Below are 20,115 nucleotides of genomic sequence, written 5' to 3' on the forward strand. Positions count from 1 at the left end.
GGATAAGGCGAGGTGTGCATTTTTAGGGTCGGCCTTTTCTAACCCCAGCCTTCTTGTGGGAAGGTAGCATCGCTGTAAAGAATGATAACTAGCTAAGTCAGTCAGTCAGTCAGTTACAACGTAGAACTTCGTACGTACGTACATCAGTTCGAGTTGCCATACCACATTAGCACAGAGATGAAGTTGTCGATTCAAATCCCATAGTGGTAGAAGTAGTCAGAGTATAAGTATTGTGTGAAAGATAAGGGTTTGAAGATGTTATTGAAGGAGTATAATCCAGTGAAATAAATTTGGAAAGAGAAAAAGGATACGGACATGAAGAATTCAGAAGATTAGAATTTGGTAGAACACAGAGTGGATGCACCTTCGCCATTGCAAACGATTTTGAGCCATGGCATTCAAGGTCTCTAACCATCGGTTGCTATCATCTCGCGAATCCCAACCAGGTAGTCTACACCTACCAACATGGCCCAGTCCACTTGTCAGCGACTTCATGGATTTATGCCATGTTTTGGTCTGGCCGCCCCTAGCTTTCTTCATAAGTAATATTATCTGCATTAATTTAATTAGCTAAAATTTTTAGTTTACCAAAGTGAATATTGTTGTGGTATAATATTCGAATAATTTAATCCGGCAACTCTCTATCAAACATATCATGGACTAGAATCCAATAAATAAATTATACTGAAATTACATTGTGAACGATTACAAGCGATCGGTGACAACAGTTTGTTCAATTTTGAATTTACATTTGCGGTGAGTACTTAATTTTGCCATGGTAAAAGATACTTTATCCTTATTGCCACATCGTTGTTCCAATGTCACTTTTTACTTACCTTAGATCAAAGAATGGTTTGAATCATTATTTTTTCTGGTTAGCGTTTTTTAGGGATTTAGTTTTCTACAGGATGTGGTTCCTAATTTCATACTCAACCCTCCTCTTTCATCCGGGCTTAAGACCGGCAGTAGTCCAAGAGGGGCTCCAGGCAACCTATGTTCCACTGGGAGTAACAGGTGTAAGTAAAATCCAAGAATATTTCGAATGTATTTATAAACACTATTTATATTTTACATTAAACTGTTATTTACGATTTGCCGCCTAGGTTAACTCGAGGTTAAAAGGAAATGAAGGAAAAGGGGAAGTCTACGTTCATTTCTTGACGAAAATTTGGAATGTTTCACGTTTACTATCAATCTGTTAATATATTTGAATCCACACAGTAGAGAACTATTATTGACTAAGTAATCGTAAAATTTGCGAGAAATTGTAAAGAATAAAAAAAACCCTTGTCTTTTACGATTTTTATTCAAGTGTCTCCATTTTCTCGTCATCTATCAAACGGAATTAATCAGCTTTACTGATTCCGTAATTTTGAGCATACCGATTTGGATATATAACCCATTGGTCGACGAAAATAATCATTACAACTTTGTTATCAATCTTAATTCATTCCCACAGGAAAATCCCTATGAATGCGTCTCATTGAATTCTGCCATTACAACTGAGGTAAACAATTTGGAGTCTATTATCCGATGAAATTTATTGTATTCAATGAATTAGACTGATATATTACTGCATGATATTCTGTGTTAATCAGTCCTAGATTTACATAATATGGATTATAGACTGAACGGTGTACAAAGAAAATAATATATCAACAGTTATTCAAAGGTAATAAGTGTTGGCTAAAAGCCTTAACTGGAAAGGAAGGCCCAGGATAGAGTTGGATGGAGAATGCTGGTGAGCGGCCTATGCTCCTTGATGAGGGGTAACAGGCGAAGTAAGTAAAAGCCTTAACTAATATGCTCAATTCGATTTATTTAATCCACTTTCAATGAAAAAAAACATCACTAAAAATGATCACTCCTTGGATATAAGTAAGTTATTCACGAAGTTAACATTAATTTACGACCGATATGTTCACTACAAAGATACAAACCACAATTCAAGGATAAACTGATAATCAGAAGGGGTTTTGTGGAGATTTCAGTATTTTCATAGTTGAAATCATGAGTCAATTGAATCTGAACCACCGTGGAAAACCGGCTAGCGGTTGGCGGCCGTGTCGTCCTACTGTGGGACGACTCAGCAGGGCGCATCCACGATCCCACCTCGCGGGATTCGAACCCAGGACCTACCAGTCTCGCGCCTGAGCACTTAGCCGGCATCCAATGGTGTTAATGTCTAACTTCAACCGATCCAAAAAGTTTGAGCAACCGTTTACCCACAGTAGGATGAAACGGCCATCCAGTACTTCCAGGTTTTCCATGATGGTCTAGCTTCAATTGACTCATGATTTCAACTATGAAGATAAACTGATACTTACAAACCAGTCGTTTTAAGGCAAACATTTTAATTGATTGAGTTTTAAATGCTTTCATAACTGATAGAAAATTTTTTGTTGAAATGTATACACAAGAAAGTGAACTAACACAGAAGAACAATGAAGATAAGAATCCGATTAAAATTCCACTATGTTAGCTCATTTATTAGAAGTAATACCATATTATCCCTAATACAGAATGAAGTATAAAACATAATGAAAAATAGAAGAGAATAGTGATGACAATATATACTTATTTGCACTTGGAAAAAAGCCTCCAAATGCCCTGTTACGACCGAGAGTGAGGAGAGTCCGCTCTCCCTCTCCAAATGCTCTCACATCGCCACGCGTATATAGCCTCTGTCAGGGAAGTCCTACTCACTGCCTTCTCGTAGCATTACCGTTTTTTTACGAAATTGAGAGGACGAAAAGAGAATGTCCGGCGCTTTAAACGGGTTGGTGGACACGGAGGAATCACCTAAGGGAGTTGGTAAACGCTGATTCCAAACCAATGGTGTACATGGGCTCCAGGATCCTGATGGAACGAATGGCGTATGAACCTATTGTTGGTCACCGGCTATCATGGGACTGCATCTCCTTATGATGCTCCATTGCCTTGTGGGTTAGAACTTTAGGTCAAAGGCTACGGGTTGTGTCCCCATAAGAAAACCACCTGTTTCGGTTTGGGCACCTGGGCAGTATCACAGCCCTCACAAAAATCAAATGAGATTTGTGAGGCGCATATGTATCTAGTGCTTCCTTGTACTAATATTTATGTGTTTAAATAAATAAACTTGGAAAAAGAACAAAATAATAAATGATGATGATCATTATAATATATACATGTTTATGCATGTTATTGTAAAGATTAACAAAATATTATCTGATTGCCAAAATTATATTACGGCAGATATAGGACTAGTCCCAATGAGAGTAATATGATAATGTATAAAAGTTGAACACATATAATAGGATAATAATTATACAGTTGATTTTGAGTCATAAAGTTTTTGTGCTATAAGAGTAGTTACATTACCCAGTTATATAAATTGAAGTAAATGGAGTAGGATTCAAACTTAAAACTTAATAGTTGAAAGCGTGAGTCAATTGAAGCTAGACTACCATCAAAAACCTGGAATCACTGCAAGGCCGTTTTGTCCCATTGTGGGACTCCTCAGCAGTGTGCATCCACGAGATTCGAAGCCAGGACCTACTAGTCTCGCGCCAGAGCACTTAACCGATAGATCACTGAGCCGGCATCCGATGGTGTTTATGTCTAACTCCAACAAATCCACGAAGTTGAGCAACCGTTCACCAATTGTCTTCAGTGAGTTCCCATCTCACAACAGACATGGTTTTAACTCCGCTGGTCACTGCTTCTCACTAGAACTCCTGGATTTACCTCTTAAAGTCAGTCACTAGTGAGCATATGATTATTATTATCAGAAGGGGTTTTTTGTGGAGATTTAGTATTTTCATAGTTGAAAGTGTGAGTCCAGTGCTTCCAGGTTTTCCCTGATAGTTTAGCTTCAATTGACTCACGCTTTCAACTATGAAAATACTAAATCTCCAAAAAAAAACCTTTCTGTTAAAACTTAATGAATGAAAGTATGGTTTAGTCATTAAACTACTGTTTCACTTTATCAAATGAACTACAAAATAGTCATCTTTTCTTTAGTCAGGAGTATGTACCTATCTTGGTGAATAGAGACCAGAAGCTTCAAACTCAATAAAATCCGTATGTAAATAACACTAAGAAGTCAACTAGAACTTCAGTGATGAAATAATACCAGCCTACATTATGAAAATCACCAAACTGCATCACGAGGTAAGCGTAAACTTGGAGTTCTGAAGGGAAACGGAAAAGAGGAAGGCCGAAGAAAACACTACGTCGGGAATTGGAAGTAGACATGAAAAGGCTGAATAACAACTGGAAAGGATTATTCAGAACAGGGTTGGATAGAGAGTGCTGGTAGGCGACCTATGCTCCTTCACGAGGGGTAACATACATAAGTATTGAATTATGGTGGTATGATCACACATTCAATTAAGAACATTTAGAAAACAAATAATAAGATCATTTAATTACATTAATTATTTATACTTCCTTAATAGACATCAATTAGTCAATTAAATAGAAATGTATCTATATGCATAATTATTTATATAATTAATGTTTAAAGGTAATCAATAAGAATGAGACATTGAAACTAGATTTTATTTATTAATAAGATACTTTAAATGAACATTAATTACCTCCAGATGATTGAATTCTTTATATATGGATAGGTAAAAATATACAGTATGATATTGTAGATATTCAGGAATTATAAATGAAATATACCTGTGAATCCGGAAGGGAAGCGGAAAAGAGGAAGGTCAAAGAACACATTGCACCGGGAAATAGAAGCAGATATGAAAAGGATGAGTGATAACTGGAACGAACTGCCCAGGACAGGGTTGGATGGAGAATGCTGGTGTGTGGCTTATGCTCCACCATGAAGGGTAACAGGCGTAAGTAACGCATATGTAACGAGTATATAAGTAATCAAGAATAGGAAATGCGCTAACAGATCATCGGTAAATTTTTTGACCATAACACTAGTCGTTTATAAATGCCCTAAAACAAAGAGAATTGACTATGGTGGTTAGGAAATATGCCAAGTATGTCTAACCACTGTCTACTTAGACAGATGATTATAGCTGATGTAGGAGGAAATTGGAAGAAACTTAAATGCGACCAAAACAATGCGTGACATCAATTCATGAGGTAATTGACTAGTGAACTAACTTATGTGAGTACGTCCAAACTAACTGGTTGAGATCAGCTTGATGACTACAGTCGGTGTTTGGAGATGCTGGATTTGGCTGGCAAGTTCCGACTAGTATCAAGTAAAAACTTGGGACTTCCAAGGTATATATATATATATAAAGATGAGTCAGAAAATACAGTTCACATTATCTATGTTAACGTATTTAAGTAATTATTATTGAATAAGTTACCATATAATGGTATATTCGTCATTTTAAACGGTTTTTCTTAATGATAGATAAACTACTTTTAAAATTTACATTGGTTCCAGTCTACATAAAAGTTGTAAGTGTGTAACATTGGAGGAGCCACATAATAAGACGAAACAGTTGTCTAGTGCCTAAAGGTTTTATCAACTGATGATCTCAATATTAACTAAGTTGTAGAGGCTGGTACACTATATCAAGCCAACAAAGGGTATTCTAGCATCTGAATAGACCAATATATTCATTCTTCTCAAGCCACATTTTGACCTTGTCATTTATTCACTTATTAACCCTGACTATTGTTATATGATCGTATGTCTGTTAATTGCTTACCCTATTGATTACATGTCTGTAACTTATTTTTTGTCTGGTTATAAATATTGAGTTACTCTTAGTCAAATCGGGTTGGCTCACTCGCCTTCTCCGCTGCGCATCGCTTTGTTTTCCATTTCTCAACGACATCCTCCGCTTCGCTTTGTTCACTTCGCTTCTCCGATTGTCTGTCCGGATCAATGAGTGTGCAAAATATACGAATTTAAAGTTTATCCTCGTATCTAACTTGCTTTATTCTGTTATTTCCTAACGTGAATTAAGTCAGTAATTATGTACGATGGTAGCCGAAATGTATATTTCAATAAAAATCATCGTACAATCTAACTGAAGTCAGTTATAGGGTCACTAAAAAGTCAACCAATTATAAAAATGAACAACAAAATATAAAAAGACAAAAACTTACTGACAACATAGGCAACTAAATTACTTGGAAGACGAGCACGTTGTGAACCGCCACGACCTAAAACAGTTGAATTAGCCATTTGATCTCTAGTAAATAAACATGCCATCAATGCACATGTAGCACGTGTCCATTCATTTGTCTCAATATAATATTTCCATTGACGACTAGCCATGAGATCGGCATTTGTTGTAAGCTAGATTACCAAGAAGAAGAATAAGAAGAAGACTATATTGTCCAAAAACGTTGATATTTCATTCAATCAAAGAACAAAACCATCAGTGAATAACTGCTACCAATTGTTTGTATTATAAAAAAGAGCAGTGAGCACATGATTTTAATATGAAACACTTTAAAAGTACACACGGGACCTCTTAATCTCATAACTCTTATCAAACGTGTTCCCATCTGAGTTTTTTTTTATATTTTAAACAAAAACGGTAGTTTAAGTAGATTGTTATACAATTAATAAATGATTATAGTTTGCTGTATCATTTTATGATTAATTTAGTGATTAGAACACACTATGATATTCAACTATTGAGTTAAGCACTCGAATAGCAATAAGGCGGTTAGCTTATGTATAAATAGTACGTAGACTAATATTAAGTACATAAGCTTGTACATTGATTATGCGTCGGCCTCCAAATGCCCTGGTACGGCCGAGAGTAGTGAGAATCAACTCTCTCTCACTCTCTCTCGAAATGCTGTCACATGACCACGCGTATATAGCCTCTGTCAGGGAAGTCTTACTCACTGCTTTCTCACATCAGGGGTGTTGTTTAAGAAATTGAGAGGAAGAAAAGAGAATGTCTGGCGCTTTAACCGGGTTGGTGGACACGGTGAGTCCACCTAGGGGAGTTGGGAAACCCTGATTCCAAACCAACGGTGAGCATGGACTCCAGTATCCTGAGAGAACAAATGGCGTATGAACTTATTGTTGGTCACCGGCTACCATGGGACTGCATCTCCTTACGATGCTTTACTGCCTTGTGAATCAGATCTTTAGGTCAAAGGCTCCGTGAGTGGCCTTCTAAGAAAACCACCTGCTTCGGTCTGGGCACCTGGGCAGTATCACAGCCCTCACATAAATCAAATAAGATTTGTGTGGCGCATATGTATCTGGTACCCGTCTATACCAATATTTATGTGTTCAGATAATAATAATAATAGTTGGATTATTATTATTACTTTTCAGATTATTAAAGACAATGAAGAGAAATATTGCCAATAATCTTAGTAATCATTTTTTTGAACATAAACATCAGTACAAAGGGGCATTAAATACATATGCGCCACACAATAACAATAAGGCTGTGAAGAGATAGAGAATGTAAGGTGTATATAAGAAAAAAGAGAACAACAACGAACAGAAATCAGTGTATGAGAGTAAAATAATAATAACGGAAGAGAGAGAGTTCAATTAGCAAAATAACAGTCAGAGAGAGTTCTTCCAGTTAAAGAAATCACGTTCATTTTTTATGAAGAAAGTAAAACACAGTTACAGTAGGATTGCTACTGGCTTGGCTTCTATTTTGAGTCATGTCTGAATCTGATAACGTCTCAAGTCATTGTGTTGCACCATCTCTTGAACCCCAACCAAGGAGTCGTGAAGGATCAACAGAAGCCAGTCCTGTACAACTTTCTTTCACCCTACACTGACCACCTCTCTCTGCTTTTTCCAATCAGTCCCAGAGTCGGTAAATAATGCACCACGTGAAATTCTCTGGGACGACATTTGTAGAACATGTACAAGCCACCGAAGTCAATGTTTCAATATAGTGACACCAATTAAATTATCGTCGATGTGCCCGAACACACAATGCCGAACATTTGCATTACTAACATGGTGTTGCCACTGGATGAACAATCTGTCGGAGACAACGATAATCAAACACAGAGAGTCGTCTAACATCCCCAACTCAGAGAGGTCAAGTTTCACAAGCATAGAGCAAGACTGCTCTTGCCAATGCGTTGTAGATTCGACCAGCTCTAGCGTTTAGTGCGACACCAACGCCAGAAAAACCAGATGAAGATGCCACAGGGTTCCCGGGTAAACACACATGAAACAAGCTTTCCGAAGTGACAGATAGAGAGTGAATTTATTGTACTTCACTAGGGTTTTGAATACGGGTCTCGAATATACAACAGACATCAATATTAAGACTTTCTGAAGATATAGCCAACCTTATCTGTTGTCCGATCTACATCAGTGTGCGAACGTTGGAGGTCAGTTAGAATCGTATACGTGGCTTTGGAAAGACTGTTTCATTCGAGTTTCAACTAGTCGATGACTTGAGATCGTTTAGATGGGACAGGGTTTCTATAATGGAAGAACTGCTGTATAAGTCGAAAAATGTATTTATTTTTATTTAAACACATAAATATTGGTACAAAGGGGCACCAGATACATATGCGCCTCACAAATCTCATTTGATTTTTGTGAGGGCTGTGATACTGCCCAGGTGCCCAAACCGAAACAGGTGGTTTTCTTATGGGGACACAACCCGTAGCCTTTGACCTAAAGTTCTAACCCACAAGGCAATGGAGCATCATAAGGAGATGCAGTCCCATGATAGCCGGTGACCAACGATCGGTTCATATGCTACTTTTGTTTTCTTAGGATCCTAAGGCCCATGTGCATCATTGGTTTGGAATCAGGGTTTTCCAACTCCCCTAGGTAGACTCACCGTGTCCACCAACCCGGTTAAAGCGCCGGACATTCGCTTTTCGTCTTCTCAATTTTGTAAACAACACCCCTACCACGAAAACGCAGTTAGTAGGACTTTCCTGGCAGAGGCTATATACGCATGGCCATGTGATAACATTTCGAGAGGGAGAGCGAATTCTCCCCACTCTTGGCCGTACCAGGCCATTTGGGTGCAAGTCAAAAAATAAGATACGGAAAATGAGAATAAAGAGGAGTACATAATCGAACTAGCATAAATTAAATAAAAACAAATGTTATATGATTGTAAATATAATTTGTCCGAATGAGCATTGAAGCAAGAGTAATTTTTCCAGTAGTAATTATTCTTCATTATTATTAATCTTTGATGGAGATCTACATACTCAATTCAAGTAATGATAAAAATAAACACACAATTTCCGTCATTATATCATATGATGATACATCTTAACAATTTGTACAATCAAACATGAAAATTTATAACTACACAAGATCAGCTGATTACTATTTTGGTTGAAAATGAATGTAATTTATGGTTAAATAAATAAAAAAGTTAAGTGTAATTGCAAGAGAAGGTAACCTAATTACTAAAAATGTTTATTATACATCAATTATAACTAAGCAATTGCTGAAGAGTCATTTTCTTTATATTTAAGATAGTTGTAAAGTTCAGCATATTGTTTATAACAAGCTCCCATGATTAATTCCGTTCAGTACGATAGGTTCATGAAAGAGAGGAATCCATTATTTGGCATGAAGTGTGCTGTTAACTTCATTCAGTATTTAGCTTGCTATCAAATGTAAAGCAAATTATTAAAAACCTAGATAAGTGTCGCTTAAGTCATACTTCGTAAAGTCTAGTTTGCTACAGATACCCCTTAAAGCTACTAACCCTTAAATTCCTGGCACCAACCTGATGTTTTTATAGTACAACAACCGCTTTTCAAGCAAATTCCTAATGGAATATGTAATCTTCTATATAATATAGACTGACTGGATTATGTCGATAAACAATCCAAACGACATAGTAGTTATAGGAGAACAAGTAATATGTCATTGCCCCCAAATGCCCTGGTACGGCCGAGAGAAAGGAGAGTCCGCTCTCCCTCTCGAAATACTCTCACATGGCTATGCGTAATATAACCTCTACCAGGGAAGTCCTACTAACTGCCTTCTTGTGGCGGGATAGGGTGTTGTTCACGAAAGCGAGGGGATGAAAAGCGAATGTCCGGTGCTTTAACCGGGTTAGTGGACACGGTGAGTCCGTCTAGGGAAGTTGTAAAACCATTATTCCAAACCAATGGTGTACATGGGCTACAGTATCCTGAGGGAACGAATGGGGTATGAACCAATTGTTGGTCACCGACTACCATGGGACTGCATCTCCTCATGATGCTCCACTGCCTTGTGGATCAGATTTTAGGTCAAAGGCTACGGGTGTGGTCACTTAAGAAAACCACCTGCTTCAGTTTGGGCACCTGGGCAGTATCATAGCCCTCACACAAATCTCATTTGATTTGTGTGGCGCATATGTGTCTGGTACCCATTTGTACCAATATTTGTGTGTTTAAATAAATAAATAAAATATGTCATTGGGACTTAATAATCTAAAAACCCGTGTTTCAACTATTTTTTCTCAAAATTATAATTCTTATCAGTAGGTGCAATGAAATCGACAATCGCTTTGCAGCTGAAATGCATAACGCAGCTAGTAGAGCAGTGTGGTTTGTAACCTAAACCACTTTGGCCTTAATTCAGTCGCGAAAATCATACAGAAATATTGAAGAGATAAATAGTTATTTACTATTACAGCTAAAGCATTTCCTAAACATAATAATTGAATATAAGAAGTACAAAATATGATTCTAGTTTAGACTTAAACAGATCAGATGGAAATTTTATCACAGCAATCCGCCTGTAGCTCTTCTAGAGTTACTGACGCTCCCAAGCCCGGGTAAAGGAGGAGGGTTGGGCATGGATCTCACCGGACCACACCACAGAGAACCAGATAGATCATATTTGCATCAACAAATATTCCAAAGGACAATGTGAGAACCAGGAGAGAACTTGACATAGCATGAGATCACCACCTGGTTATGGCCAAGATGAAACTGAAGCTAAAGAGGCATTGGACAACTGGGGGGACAGCATTACAAAAGTTCAATACAGCCTTCCTTCGAGATGCTAACAAACTCAACGAATTCAAGATAACTCTCAACAACAGGTTCCAAGCCTTACAAGATCTACTCAAACCAGAAGAAACTATGATGGATGATAACTGGAAACGGATTAAACAAGCACTACAACGTGTCAGGAGGTTCTGGGTCGCAAGAAACATCATCATAAGTAATGGATCTCTACATAAACCCTGGACAAGATTAAAGAAAGGAAGGACAAGAAAACAGTAATTAACAACAGTCAAACACGAGCAGAAAAAGTCAAGGCAAAAACAGAGTACGCAGAAGCAAACAAGCAAGTGAAAAAGAGCATTAAAGCCGACAAGCAGAAATATGTGGAAGAGCTAGCAACGACGATGTTGACGATTTTCTCAGCTACTCACACCATAGTGTTGAAGGAGGTTCCATAAGGTTCTTTTAACCATACTGTGAAACGCTTTCTCATAATCAAGGAAGTTGATGTAGGGTGACGAGTTCCATTGAATTGATTGTTCAACAATGATTTGTAATGTCGATTTCTATTAAGTCGGTTGGATATTCGAAATTTGGTCCATATAGTGAAAGTTTCGTATTCATTAAGCGACATATGTTATTCACACCCTAATACGTAAATTTTGTCAAAGATTATTGAGTTTTAAACAGGAATAACTAGTTTTCTATTAATAGAAGCAATAACACAGCAAAAAAAATAGTTGTATGTGCATTTAGAGTGAAGGCCTATTCGTTAAATTATTCGTGGACACAAGTTAGAATCCCATTAAACTTACTTTTTTGGGCAGTTAGATATTTGTATCACTAAACATCATAAAAATGCCATTTAAAGTTGAATGAGGATACTTGCTTTCGGCAAAGTAGGTAAATAGATATACGTAAATAATGCATATTTATGCATTCAAGTCTAGATCCATTCAAGGGTGTTTATTCAGAGCACATATATCCAGGTGTAACAGATCAATAAAAGATGCTTCATAAGCGACGTGGAGATATTGTAAAGAGATTTAAGGAGTGAAGGCAGTACGGTCGATAAATAAATAAATAAATAAATAAATAATAGGAGTATGTAATAATGAATATAAGTAAAGTCCCAGAAAAGTCTTTTTTTCAGTTGAGGAAGCTTATCTCATTATGAACAATCTAGAAGAAAACTATGATAGAATTGCCATTGACTTGTATTCTGGGACATGTCTAATATTTTTTAACAATGAATACTGTCACTTAAAAACGATTTGTAATTACTAGAAAGAGAATTCCATTTCATCCTAAGAAGTACACGAAAACCTTGACCGTAGCTTTTAACCTGAGGTGATGGTCAGGGTTGCTCATTATGATGACTCAATCGAGTTATTTATTATTTATTTAAACACATATATATTGGTACAAAAGGGCACCAGGTACATATGCGCCACACTATTTGTGTGTGTGGGCTGTGATACTGCCCGGGTGCCCAAACCGAAGCAGGTGGTTTTCTTAGGGGGCCACACCCCGAGCCTTTGACCAAAAGGTCTGATCCACAAGGCAATGGAGCATCGTGAGGAGATGCAGTCCCATGGTAGCCGTTGACCAATGACAGGTTCGTCCGCCATTCGTTCCATCAGGATACTGGAGCCCATGTGCACCATTGGTTTGGAATCAGGGTTTTCCAACTCCCCTAGGTGGACCCTCCGTGTCCACCAACCCGGTTAAAGCGCCGGACATTCGCTTTTCGTCCTCTCACTTTCGTAAACAACACCCCCGCCACGAGAAGGCAGTGAGTAGGACTTCCCTGGCAGAGGCTATATATTCGCTGGCCATGTGCGAGCATTTCGAGAGGGAGAGTAGACTCTCCCCACTCTCGGCCGTACCAGGGCATTTGGGGGCAAAAATTATGTTGACAAAAATATTTGTAAAATAAATAAATGGAATAAAAAGAGAAACCAGAGTATCATATGTACACACATAAACTAAAAAAAACATAAATGATAATATCAACTTCTTGGGTCATTAATTTAAATAAAAAATACCTAAGCATGGTAAGCAAAGATGGATAGTGGCTAGCAGTGGAATCCAGGATGCGCGTTTCGTCCTATTTGGGACTGGTCAGCTGGATGTACCTGCATCTCAGAGTTGATGTTCACTCTGGGATAACGCGATGGCGTTTGAAGCGAAAGGTACTGGGTTCGAGTCCCAGAGTATACATCAACTCTGAGATGCAGGTACATCCAGCTGACCAGTCCCAAATAGGACGAAACGCGCATCCTGGATTCCACTGTTAGCCACTATCCATCTTTGCTTACCATGCTTGTGAATTTAGGCTATATCGAGGCAATACGCACAGTATGCACATATTTCAATTAGAGACTGACCAGTTGCAGTTCTTGAAACATCAATGGGAAGATCCAAACAAACAATACTACAATGCTCCACTGCCTTGTGGATTAGACCTTTAGGTCAAAGGCTCGGGGTGTGGCCCCCTAAGAAAACCACCTGCTTCCGTTTGGGCACCTGGGCAGTATCACAGCCCTCACACTAATCTCATTAGATTTGTGCGGCGCATATGTATCTGGTGCTTCCTTGTACCAATATTTATATGTTGAAATAAATATATAAATAGTCTATGTGGTAAGACTTCGGTATAATTTAGAATCTGTAATGAATTAAGTTACCGGTTGAATTGCAAAATAAATGGTGAGATGTAGTAACACAATCAAAATAAGATATCGAGGACACGCTTGTTGAGTATATCTAATATCTCTCGTTTTTAAATAAGTAGAATATGTCTGAAATATGTTTAGACGGAAGAAATCTAAAAGGATTTTGAATAGTATCTTAAAATTAATTCTGTGAAATAGTATGCGAATAAAATGTAGGACGATCAATGATGTAGATTGTTATCATGTTTTTCTGATTCATGACTTGCATTATTTTAAAGTGTGACAAGGTGTTATGACCAAACTAACTGCAATAGTATAATGCACAGACTAAACAAAAAGAGATTATATGGCTTAGATTCAAGTCGTATTCAAAGTAAAGTCTAGCACAGATGTTCTTTACTTCAGTCTCTACACTGGAAAATATGTTATTATATGGTGACATTCAATAATGATTAGTTAAATACATTGTGAACTATTTTCCTAATAGTGAGGTTAGACACAGGGTATTAGGGAATGATGGTAAATCAGTTGATGTGGTCATGAATCTTCATCGACGGAGATGGTTGGGCCACACGTTACGTATGCCTGAACACCGATTACCACGACGCGCAATGCTGACTAGTATTGGGGATGGTTGGAAAAGAGTTAGGGGCGGTCAAACCAAAAAGTGGTATCAGTGCTTGAAGTCACTAACTTCTAGTGTGAGCCATGTTGGCAGATGCAGACTACTTGGTTGGGGTCCGCGTGACTATCGTAACCAATAGTTGGAGACTCTAGGTGACATAGCTCAGAATCGACCACAATGGCGTAGGTGTATACACCCTTAAACCTTGAGATTAAAATTGCTTCATATCTATCTTTCTTTCTGTACTATATCCTTATATACAGTCTTTCTTTTATATACTACCACCACCACTAAATTAACTATTTCTATGAATCCGGTGTTCATGTTGTTGTGCTAACGAGGTATGGCAACTTAGACCGATGCATATATGTGCCTGGTCCTACGTTGTAGATGACTGACTGACTTTCCTAATTCATCTGTTTAGCTTAAAAAATCTTAGCTTCAACATCAAAACCAGAAAGGGTATAATTACGCGTTTCTTTTTAGATAAAAGCCTGTGGAGTACAGACGTAAAATAGTAAGATCTTTTTAAAAGATCTCCTAAGCTATATAGATAAAACGAAGAAAAAAACTCACTGATGTATCTATTTCTTTCATTTCTTCCTCAGATAATTGATATAAACTGTCATCAATAGAAGCAGAGGATGATGAAGTAACATGATTTGTATCGGTCGTTTCTTTCAAAACAATATTATTATTGTCATAATTATTTGATGTAATTCCTTGATTAATACTTATACATTCATTATCTGCATTATCTAGATTAATCTTCTGTCCATTCGATACAAGAGGTAAATTAGAAACATGTGAACTAGTATCAATATTATTGTGATTATTATTATTATTACTATTATAAGGACCATCAATCATATTTCCAATTGTACAAACTAAATCATTTGGTTGGCATACACTACTAGCAAGAGTGACATGAGGTAAATAATTACTTTTATTTGAGAAATCACAAGTGGAAGAAATAGATTTGGAATGATCATTATCATTTGTGGGTGATTTTATTGAATTAGAACTATCAAATATTGTAGATGCAGATGAGATAGGAGTTAAGTAACTGTCAGAATGTTGTAATGTCCATAATGAATTATTTGTAAAATAATTAGAATAAATATTATATGTATGTTGATCAGATAAAGATGTACCACGACAATGAGTTGAAAATTGTGAAGTCGGTGATTTGATTGCAGATAATGAAAGGAAATTGGCTAGTTGAGAATTTGAAGCACATAAATTAGCATTGGTATTGAACTGATTCACAATTCCAGTATCACTGCATAGATCATAAGCAACGGCTAAAGCTGTTCCTAAACCAAGACTTCCAACATGTACTTCAGTTTTATCATTAACAGAAACTGATTCCAAACAAGTGGAAGATTGTCGTGGATTATCAGTAGCCTGAAGTGAGCAAAGGAGAAAGTTATTGAGAATTAGGGTTTGAAAAACAAGAGAAAATCTATGAAGTACCTTATAGTTAAATGACTAAAAAAGTACAAACACAAATTCACTAATCAAATGAAAGATTTTTCTATGATAAAAAGATAACATTTTTCATACAAATATTTCGTTATACGTGGTGGTCACTGAGTATTTCTGTGAGTTGGAAATGAAGCTCTGGATTATGAATTTATGGAAGAAACAACTGTTGTAGTTATGAAGGAAATGATGGAAAAAATTCATGGCAAGCAGAAAAAAGATACTAACCTTAAAAATTATTCTATTGATTGCAGGAAAAACGCTACTAATATCGACGATAGACCACTAACCTTTTACAGACTGATAACAGGCCTTAAAGCGCTCAGCAAAACTGTGAAGTCTATAACTTACATGAACTGTAACATGGAGCGGTCAGTCAATTAAAATAAACGTAGAATCTGGGATTCATATGAATCCACTTCATTTGTCACACCACAGTAGTACAGAGAGAGAGAACTAGTATGTTGAACGGTAAGGGATTTCGAGTACTAGTTGCGCTAATGATGGTAAAAGAGAGTTGTTGGTTTTGACTTAATAGACCCAGAACTCTCTAGGCATAATAGTTTAACAGATTGGAGTTACTTAAATTTTGGGAGTTGGATTTGCTTTCAGAAAGTCCCCAAAAAACCTGGCACGGCCGAGAGTGGAGAGAGTCAACTCTTTCTCTCTCTTGAAACGCTCTCATATGGCCACATGCATACAACCACTGTCAGGGAAATCCTACTCACTGCCCCCAAATGCCCTGGTACGGCCAAGAGTGCGGAGAGTCTGCTCTCCCTCTCGAAATGCTCTCACATCGCCACGCGAATATATAGCCTCTGTCAGGGAAGTCCTACTCACTGCCTTCTCACATCAGGGGTGTTGTTTACGAAAGTGAGAGGACGAAAAGCGAATGTTCTGCGCTTTAACCCGGCTGGTGGACACGGAGGGTCCACTTAGGGGAGTTGGGAAACACTGATTCCAAACCAATGGTGCACATGGGCTCCAGGATCCTGATGGAACGAATGGCGTATGAACCTATTGTTGGTCACCGGCTACCATGGGACTGCATCTCCTCACGATGCTCCATTGCCTTGTGGGTTAGAACTTTAGGTCAAAGGCTACGGGTTGTGTCCCCCTAAGAAAACCACCTGTTTCGGTTTGGGCACCTGGGTAGTATCACAGCCCTCACACAAATCTCATTTGATTTGTGTGGCGCATATGTATCTGGTGCCCCTTTGTACCAATATTTGTGTTTAAATAGAATTAAAAAAACTCACTGCCTCCTAGCGGCGAGGGTGGTTTACGAAATTGAAAGAACGATAAACGAATGTTCGACGCTTTACCCGCGTTGGTGGACACGGAGGATTCACCTAGGGGAGTTGGAAAACCCTGATTACAAACCAATGGTGCACATTGACTCCAGGATCGTGAGGGAACAAATGGCGTTTAAACCGATTATTGGTCACCGGCTACCATGGGACTGCATCTTCTGACGTTTCTTCACTGCCTTGTGGATCAGACCTTTATGTCGAAGGCTCTGTGAGTGGCCTTCTAAGAGAACCACCTGTTTCGGTTTGAGCATCCGGGGAGTATTCCAGCCCTCGCACAAATCATTAAATTTATGTGGCGCATATCTATTTGGTGCCTCCTCGTATTAATGTTTGTGTTGAAATAAATAAATGATTGCAGAATGCGAAACAACTAATATCATTTTGCTTTAGGTACTTATTTACGCCTGTTAAACCTCGTGGAGGAGCATAGGATATCTACCAATATTCTCCATCCAACCCTGTCCTGGGCATTCTTTGCAGTTGTTATTCATTCTTTTTATATCTGCTTCTATTTCCTGGCATCATGTGTTTTTTGACCTTCCTCTTTTCCCGCTTCCCTTCACGATTCCAAGTTAGAGCTTGCCTCGTGATGCACATTGGTGATTTCCGTAATGTATGTGCTATCCACTTCTATAGTCTTTTCTTAATTTCCTCTTCAGATGAAAGTTAGTTTGTTCTCTCCCATATTTGGTTGTTGCTGATGTTATTCAGTGAACGGATATTGAGTATCTTGCGTAGACAATTATTTATAAATAATAATATCTTCTTGAAGATGGTTGTAGTAGTTCTCTACGTTTCAGCTCCGTAAAGTAGGACTGTCTTGACGTTTGTATTGAAGATTCTCACTTTGATATTGGCTGACAGTTGATTTGAGTTCCATATGTTTTTCGATTGAAGGAATGCGGTCCCTTCTTTGCCAATCCTCGCCTTTACGTCTGCATCCGATCCTCCTTGTTTATCAATGATGCTTCCCCAATACGTAAAAGTTTCTACATCTTCCAGGGTTTCGCCATCAAGTGTGGCTGGGGTTGGTGTTTTCCGTGTTGTATTTGAAAATCTTGCTTTTTCCTTCGTGTATGTTGAGGCCTATTGATGCACAGGCTGCTGCTTCATTAGTTGTCTTCGTCTGTATTTTTCGTGCGTATGAGATAGGATGGCTAGGTCATCTGCGAAGTCCAAATCCTCTAATTGATTCTGAAATGTCCATTGTAGTCCGTGCCTTCCGTGAGCTGTGGAGGTTTTCATTATCCAGTCAATCACAAGAAGAAAGAGGAATGGGAAGAGTATAAAGCCTTGTCTGAATCCGGTCCTTACTGGAAATGCATCTGTCAGCTGTCCTTCATGCACCACTTTGTACTGTAGTATCAAAGAAGTTTCCATAATGTTCTCCTATCAACACTGTCAAATGCGTTGTCATAGTCAATGAAGTTGATGTATAGTGACGAATTCCACTCAACTGATTGTTTGACGACTATCCGCAGTGTTGCAATTTGGTCTGTTGCTCTTCTAGAGTTACTGCCGGTCTCAAACCCGGGTAAAGCAGAAGGGTTGACCATGAGGTCGGCAACCTCACCCCGTAGAAAAGAAATCTTGCTAGAAAAAACACCAATCAGGATTCTTTGGGTAGCATGTACGATGATTAAACTGAAACAATTCGTAAGGGACTAGACAAACGTATATAAAAGAGCCCCACATTTCAGTCGCCACACTTTTCAATAGCATAAAATAACAAAGCATGGAGAGCTATAAGATTTGCTTGAAAATACGGATTGGAAAATGAGGATAAGCGACGGATAACAAAATGTCCGAGATTAAAAACACGACAGGTCAATAAATGTATGCGACTGGTTCATTTTGAGTTACCACTTAACGTCTCAGAGTACTAAATAGTTTATATCGGATGAGCACCCCAGGAATTCCTAGTCTACCTACGAGGCAGATTATTACTCAGTAACTGTATGGACGGATAGATGATTTGCGTGCGTTAAGCTTTATTGGTCTCATCCTACCTGAGCTGTGGAGGGAACATGGAGCGGATAGTAATTCGATATACGTACACAGAACTGCCATTACGATGAAAAGCTATGGAGACAACTACAACCACAAATGTTGTCTTGGTTGGATGGTTTAATCAGTTTGTCGTGACGATCCAGTGGAGATCACTAGTATGGTGTAGACAATAAGATTTTCAGTTTGGTGGTATTCATCAATTTTTTGATGAAACATTACTATCTGTGCAGATCGACATCTGCATTATATCCTACGTTAAAAATGACCTTGAGTGTAATTGCTGGAGCTCTTAAACGATAGAGATGCTTAGAGAAAAGTAGTGCTACGAGCAAGAAAAATCAGATTAGAGAGTGACAGCAAGGGAGTTTTTTTTCAATAATGGCCAACATTTATATTTACGATGACTTTTGACAAAACAAGGTTTTAAAATTTCAACGTCAAAAAAGCACTCCATCATTTTACGGATCGCAGGTGCTGATCTTGAAGCTGTAAAATACATAAAGCAACCACAACGTGTACAGTAAAGTGTTTCAAGTACTGTGATAAGTTTTCCTCTGGAATATGGGGGCAAGTAACTAAATCAAATAGTTATCCATCATTAGACTACTTTTCTTAGGGTAACTTCAATTTCATCAAACGAGAACTGTCGACTACAGAAGATTTTTGACAGCACCTAACTTCATTTAGTTCGCCATCAACATTCTCGTTGACTAAATCTTCCATTTCTAAAACTACACACACTCAACATTTTCGTACGAACAACCAAAACTAAACGAGGGAGCAAAATTTAACTACTTCAGCTTATGAGTGGCAGTTGAGTGTACGCCAATGGACTGATAACAGTAGAAACAATTTAGTTTGCAGTCTTATTTTAACTCGATAAACCGAAACTCAAACTTTACTTCTCATAACAGGAAAAGTGAAAAGTTGGATATTTCATGACGATAGACGTTTAACATTTTTATTTTTGCTTTCAAAGAGACTACAAAATATCAGAGACCGAAATATTTAAGAGTCAGAAGAGAAATCATCGAAGCTGGAATTCTGGGACATTTTGCCAGAGAACCAGAGAAATTTCAGCCTAAAGTAATACCGCGAAAGTTCAAAATCC

At 38.0% G+C, this 20,115-nt stretch overlaps 1 protein-coding gene across 1 annotated transcript; it reads right to left on the bottom strand.

The window, feature by feature from the left end:
- Nucleotides 1–6,028: 6,028 nt before the first annotated feature.
- Smp_166060 (hypothetical protein) lies at nucleotides 6,029–19,727 on the bottom strand (the record flags this gene model as incomplete). The annotated part of the gene is made up of 3 exons (XM_018791669.1): nucleotides 6,029–6,271; nucleotides 14,773–15,603; nucleotides 19,683–19,727. 3 exons carry the CDS (start codon nucleotides 19,725–19,727, stop codon nucleotides 6,029–6,031), a joined length of 1,119 nt encoding a protein of 372 aa, XP_018645185.1.
- Between the last annotated feature and the right edge of the window lie 388 nt (nucleotides 19,728–20,115).

Source organism: Schistosoma mansoni (genome assembly GCF_000237925.1).
Source record: "Schistosoma mansoni, WGS project CABG00000000 data, chromosome 1 unplaced supercontig 0135, strain Puerto Rico, whole genome shotgun sequence".
NCBI classification, from domain to species: Eukaryota; Metazoa; Platyhelminthes; class Trematoda; order Strigeidida; family Schistosomatidae; genus Schistosoma; species Schistosoma mansoni.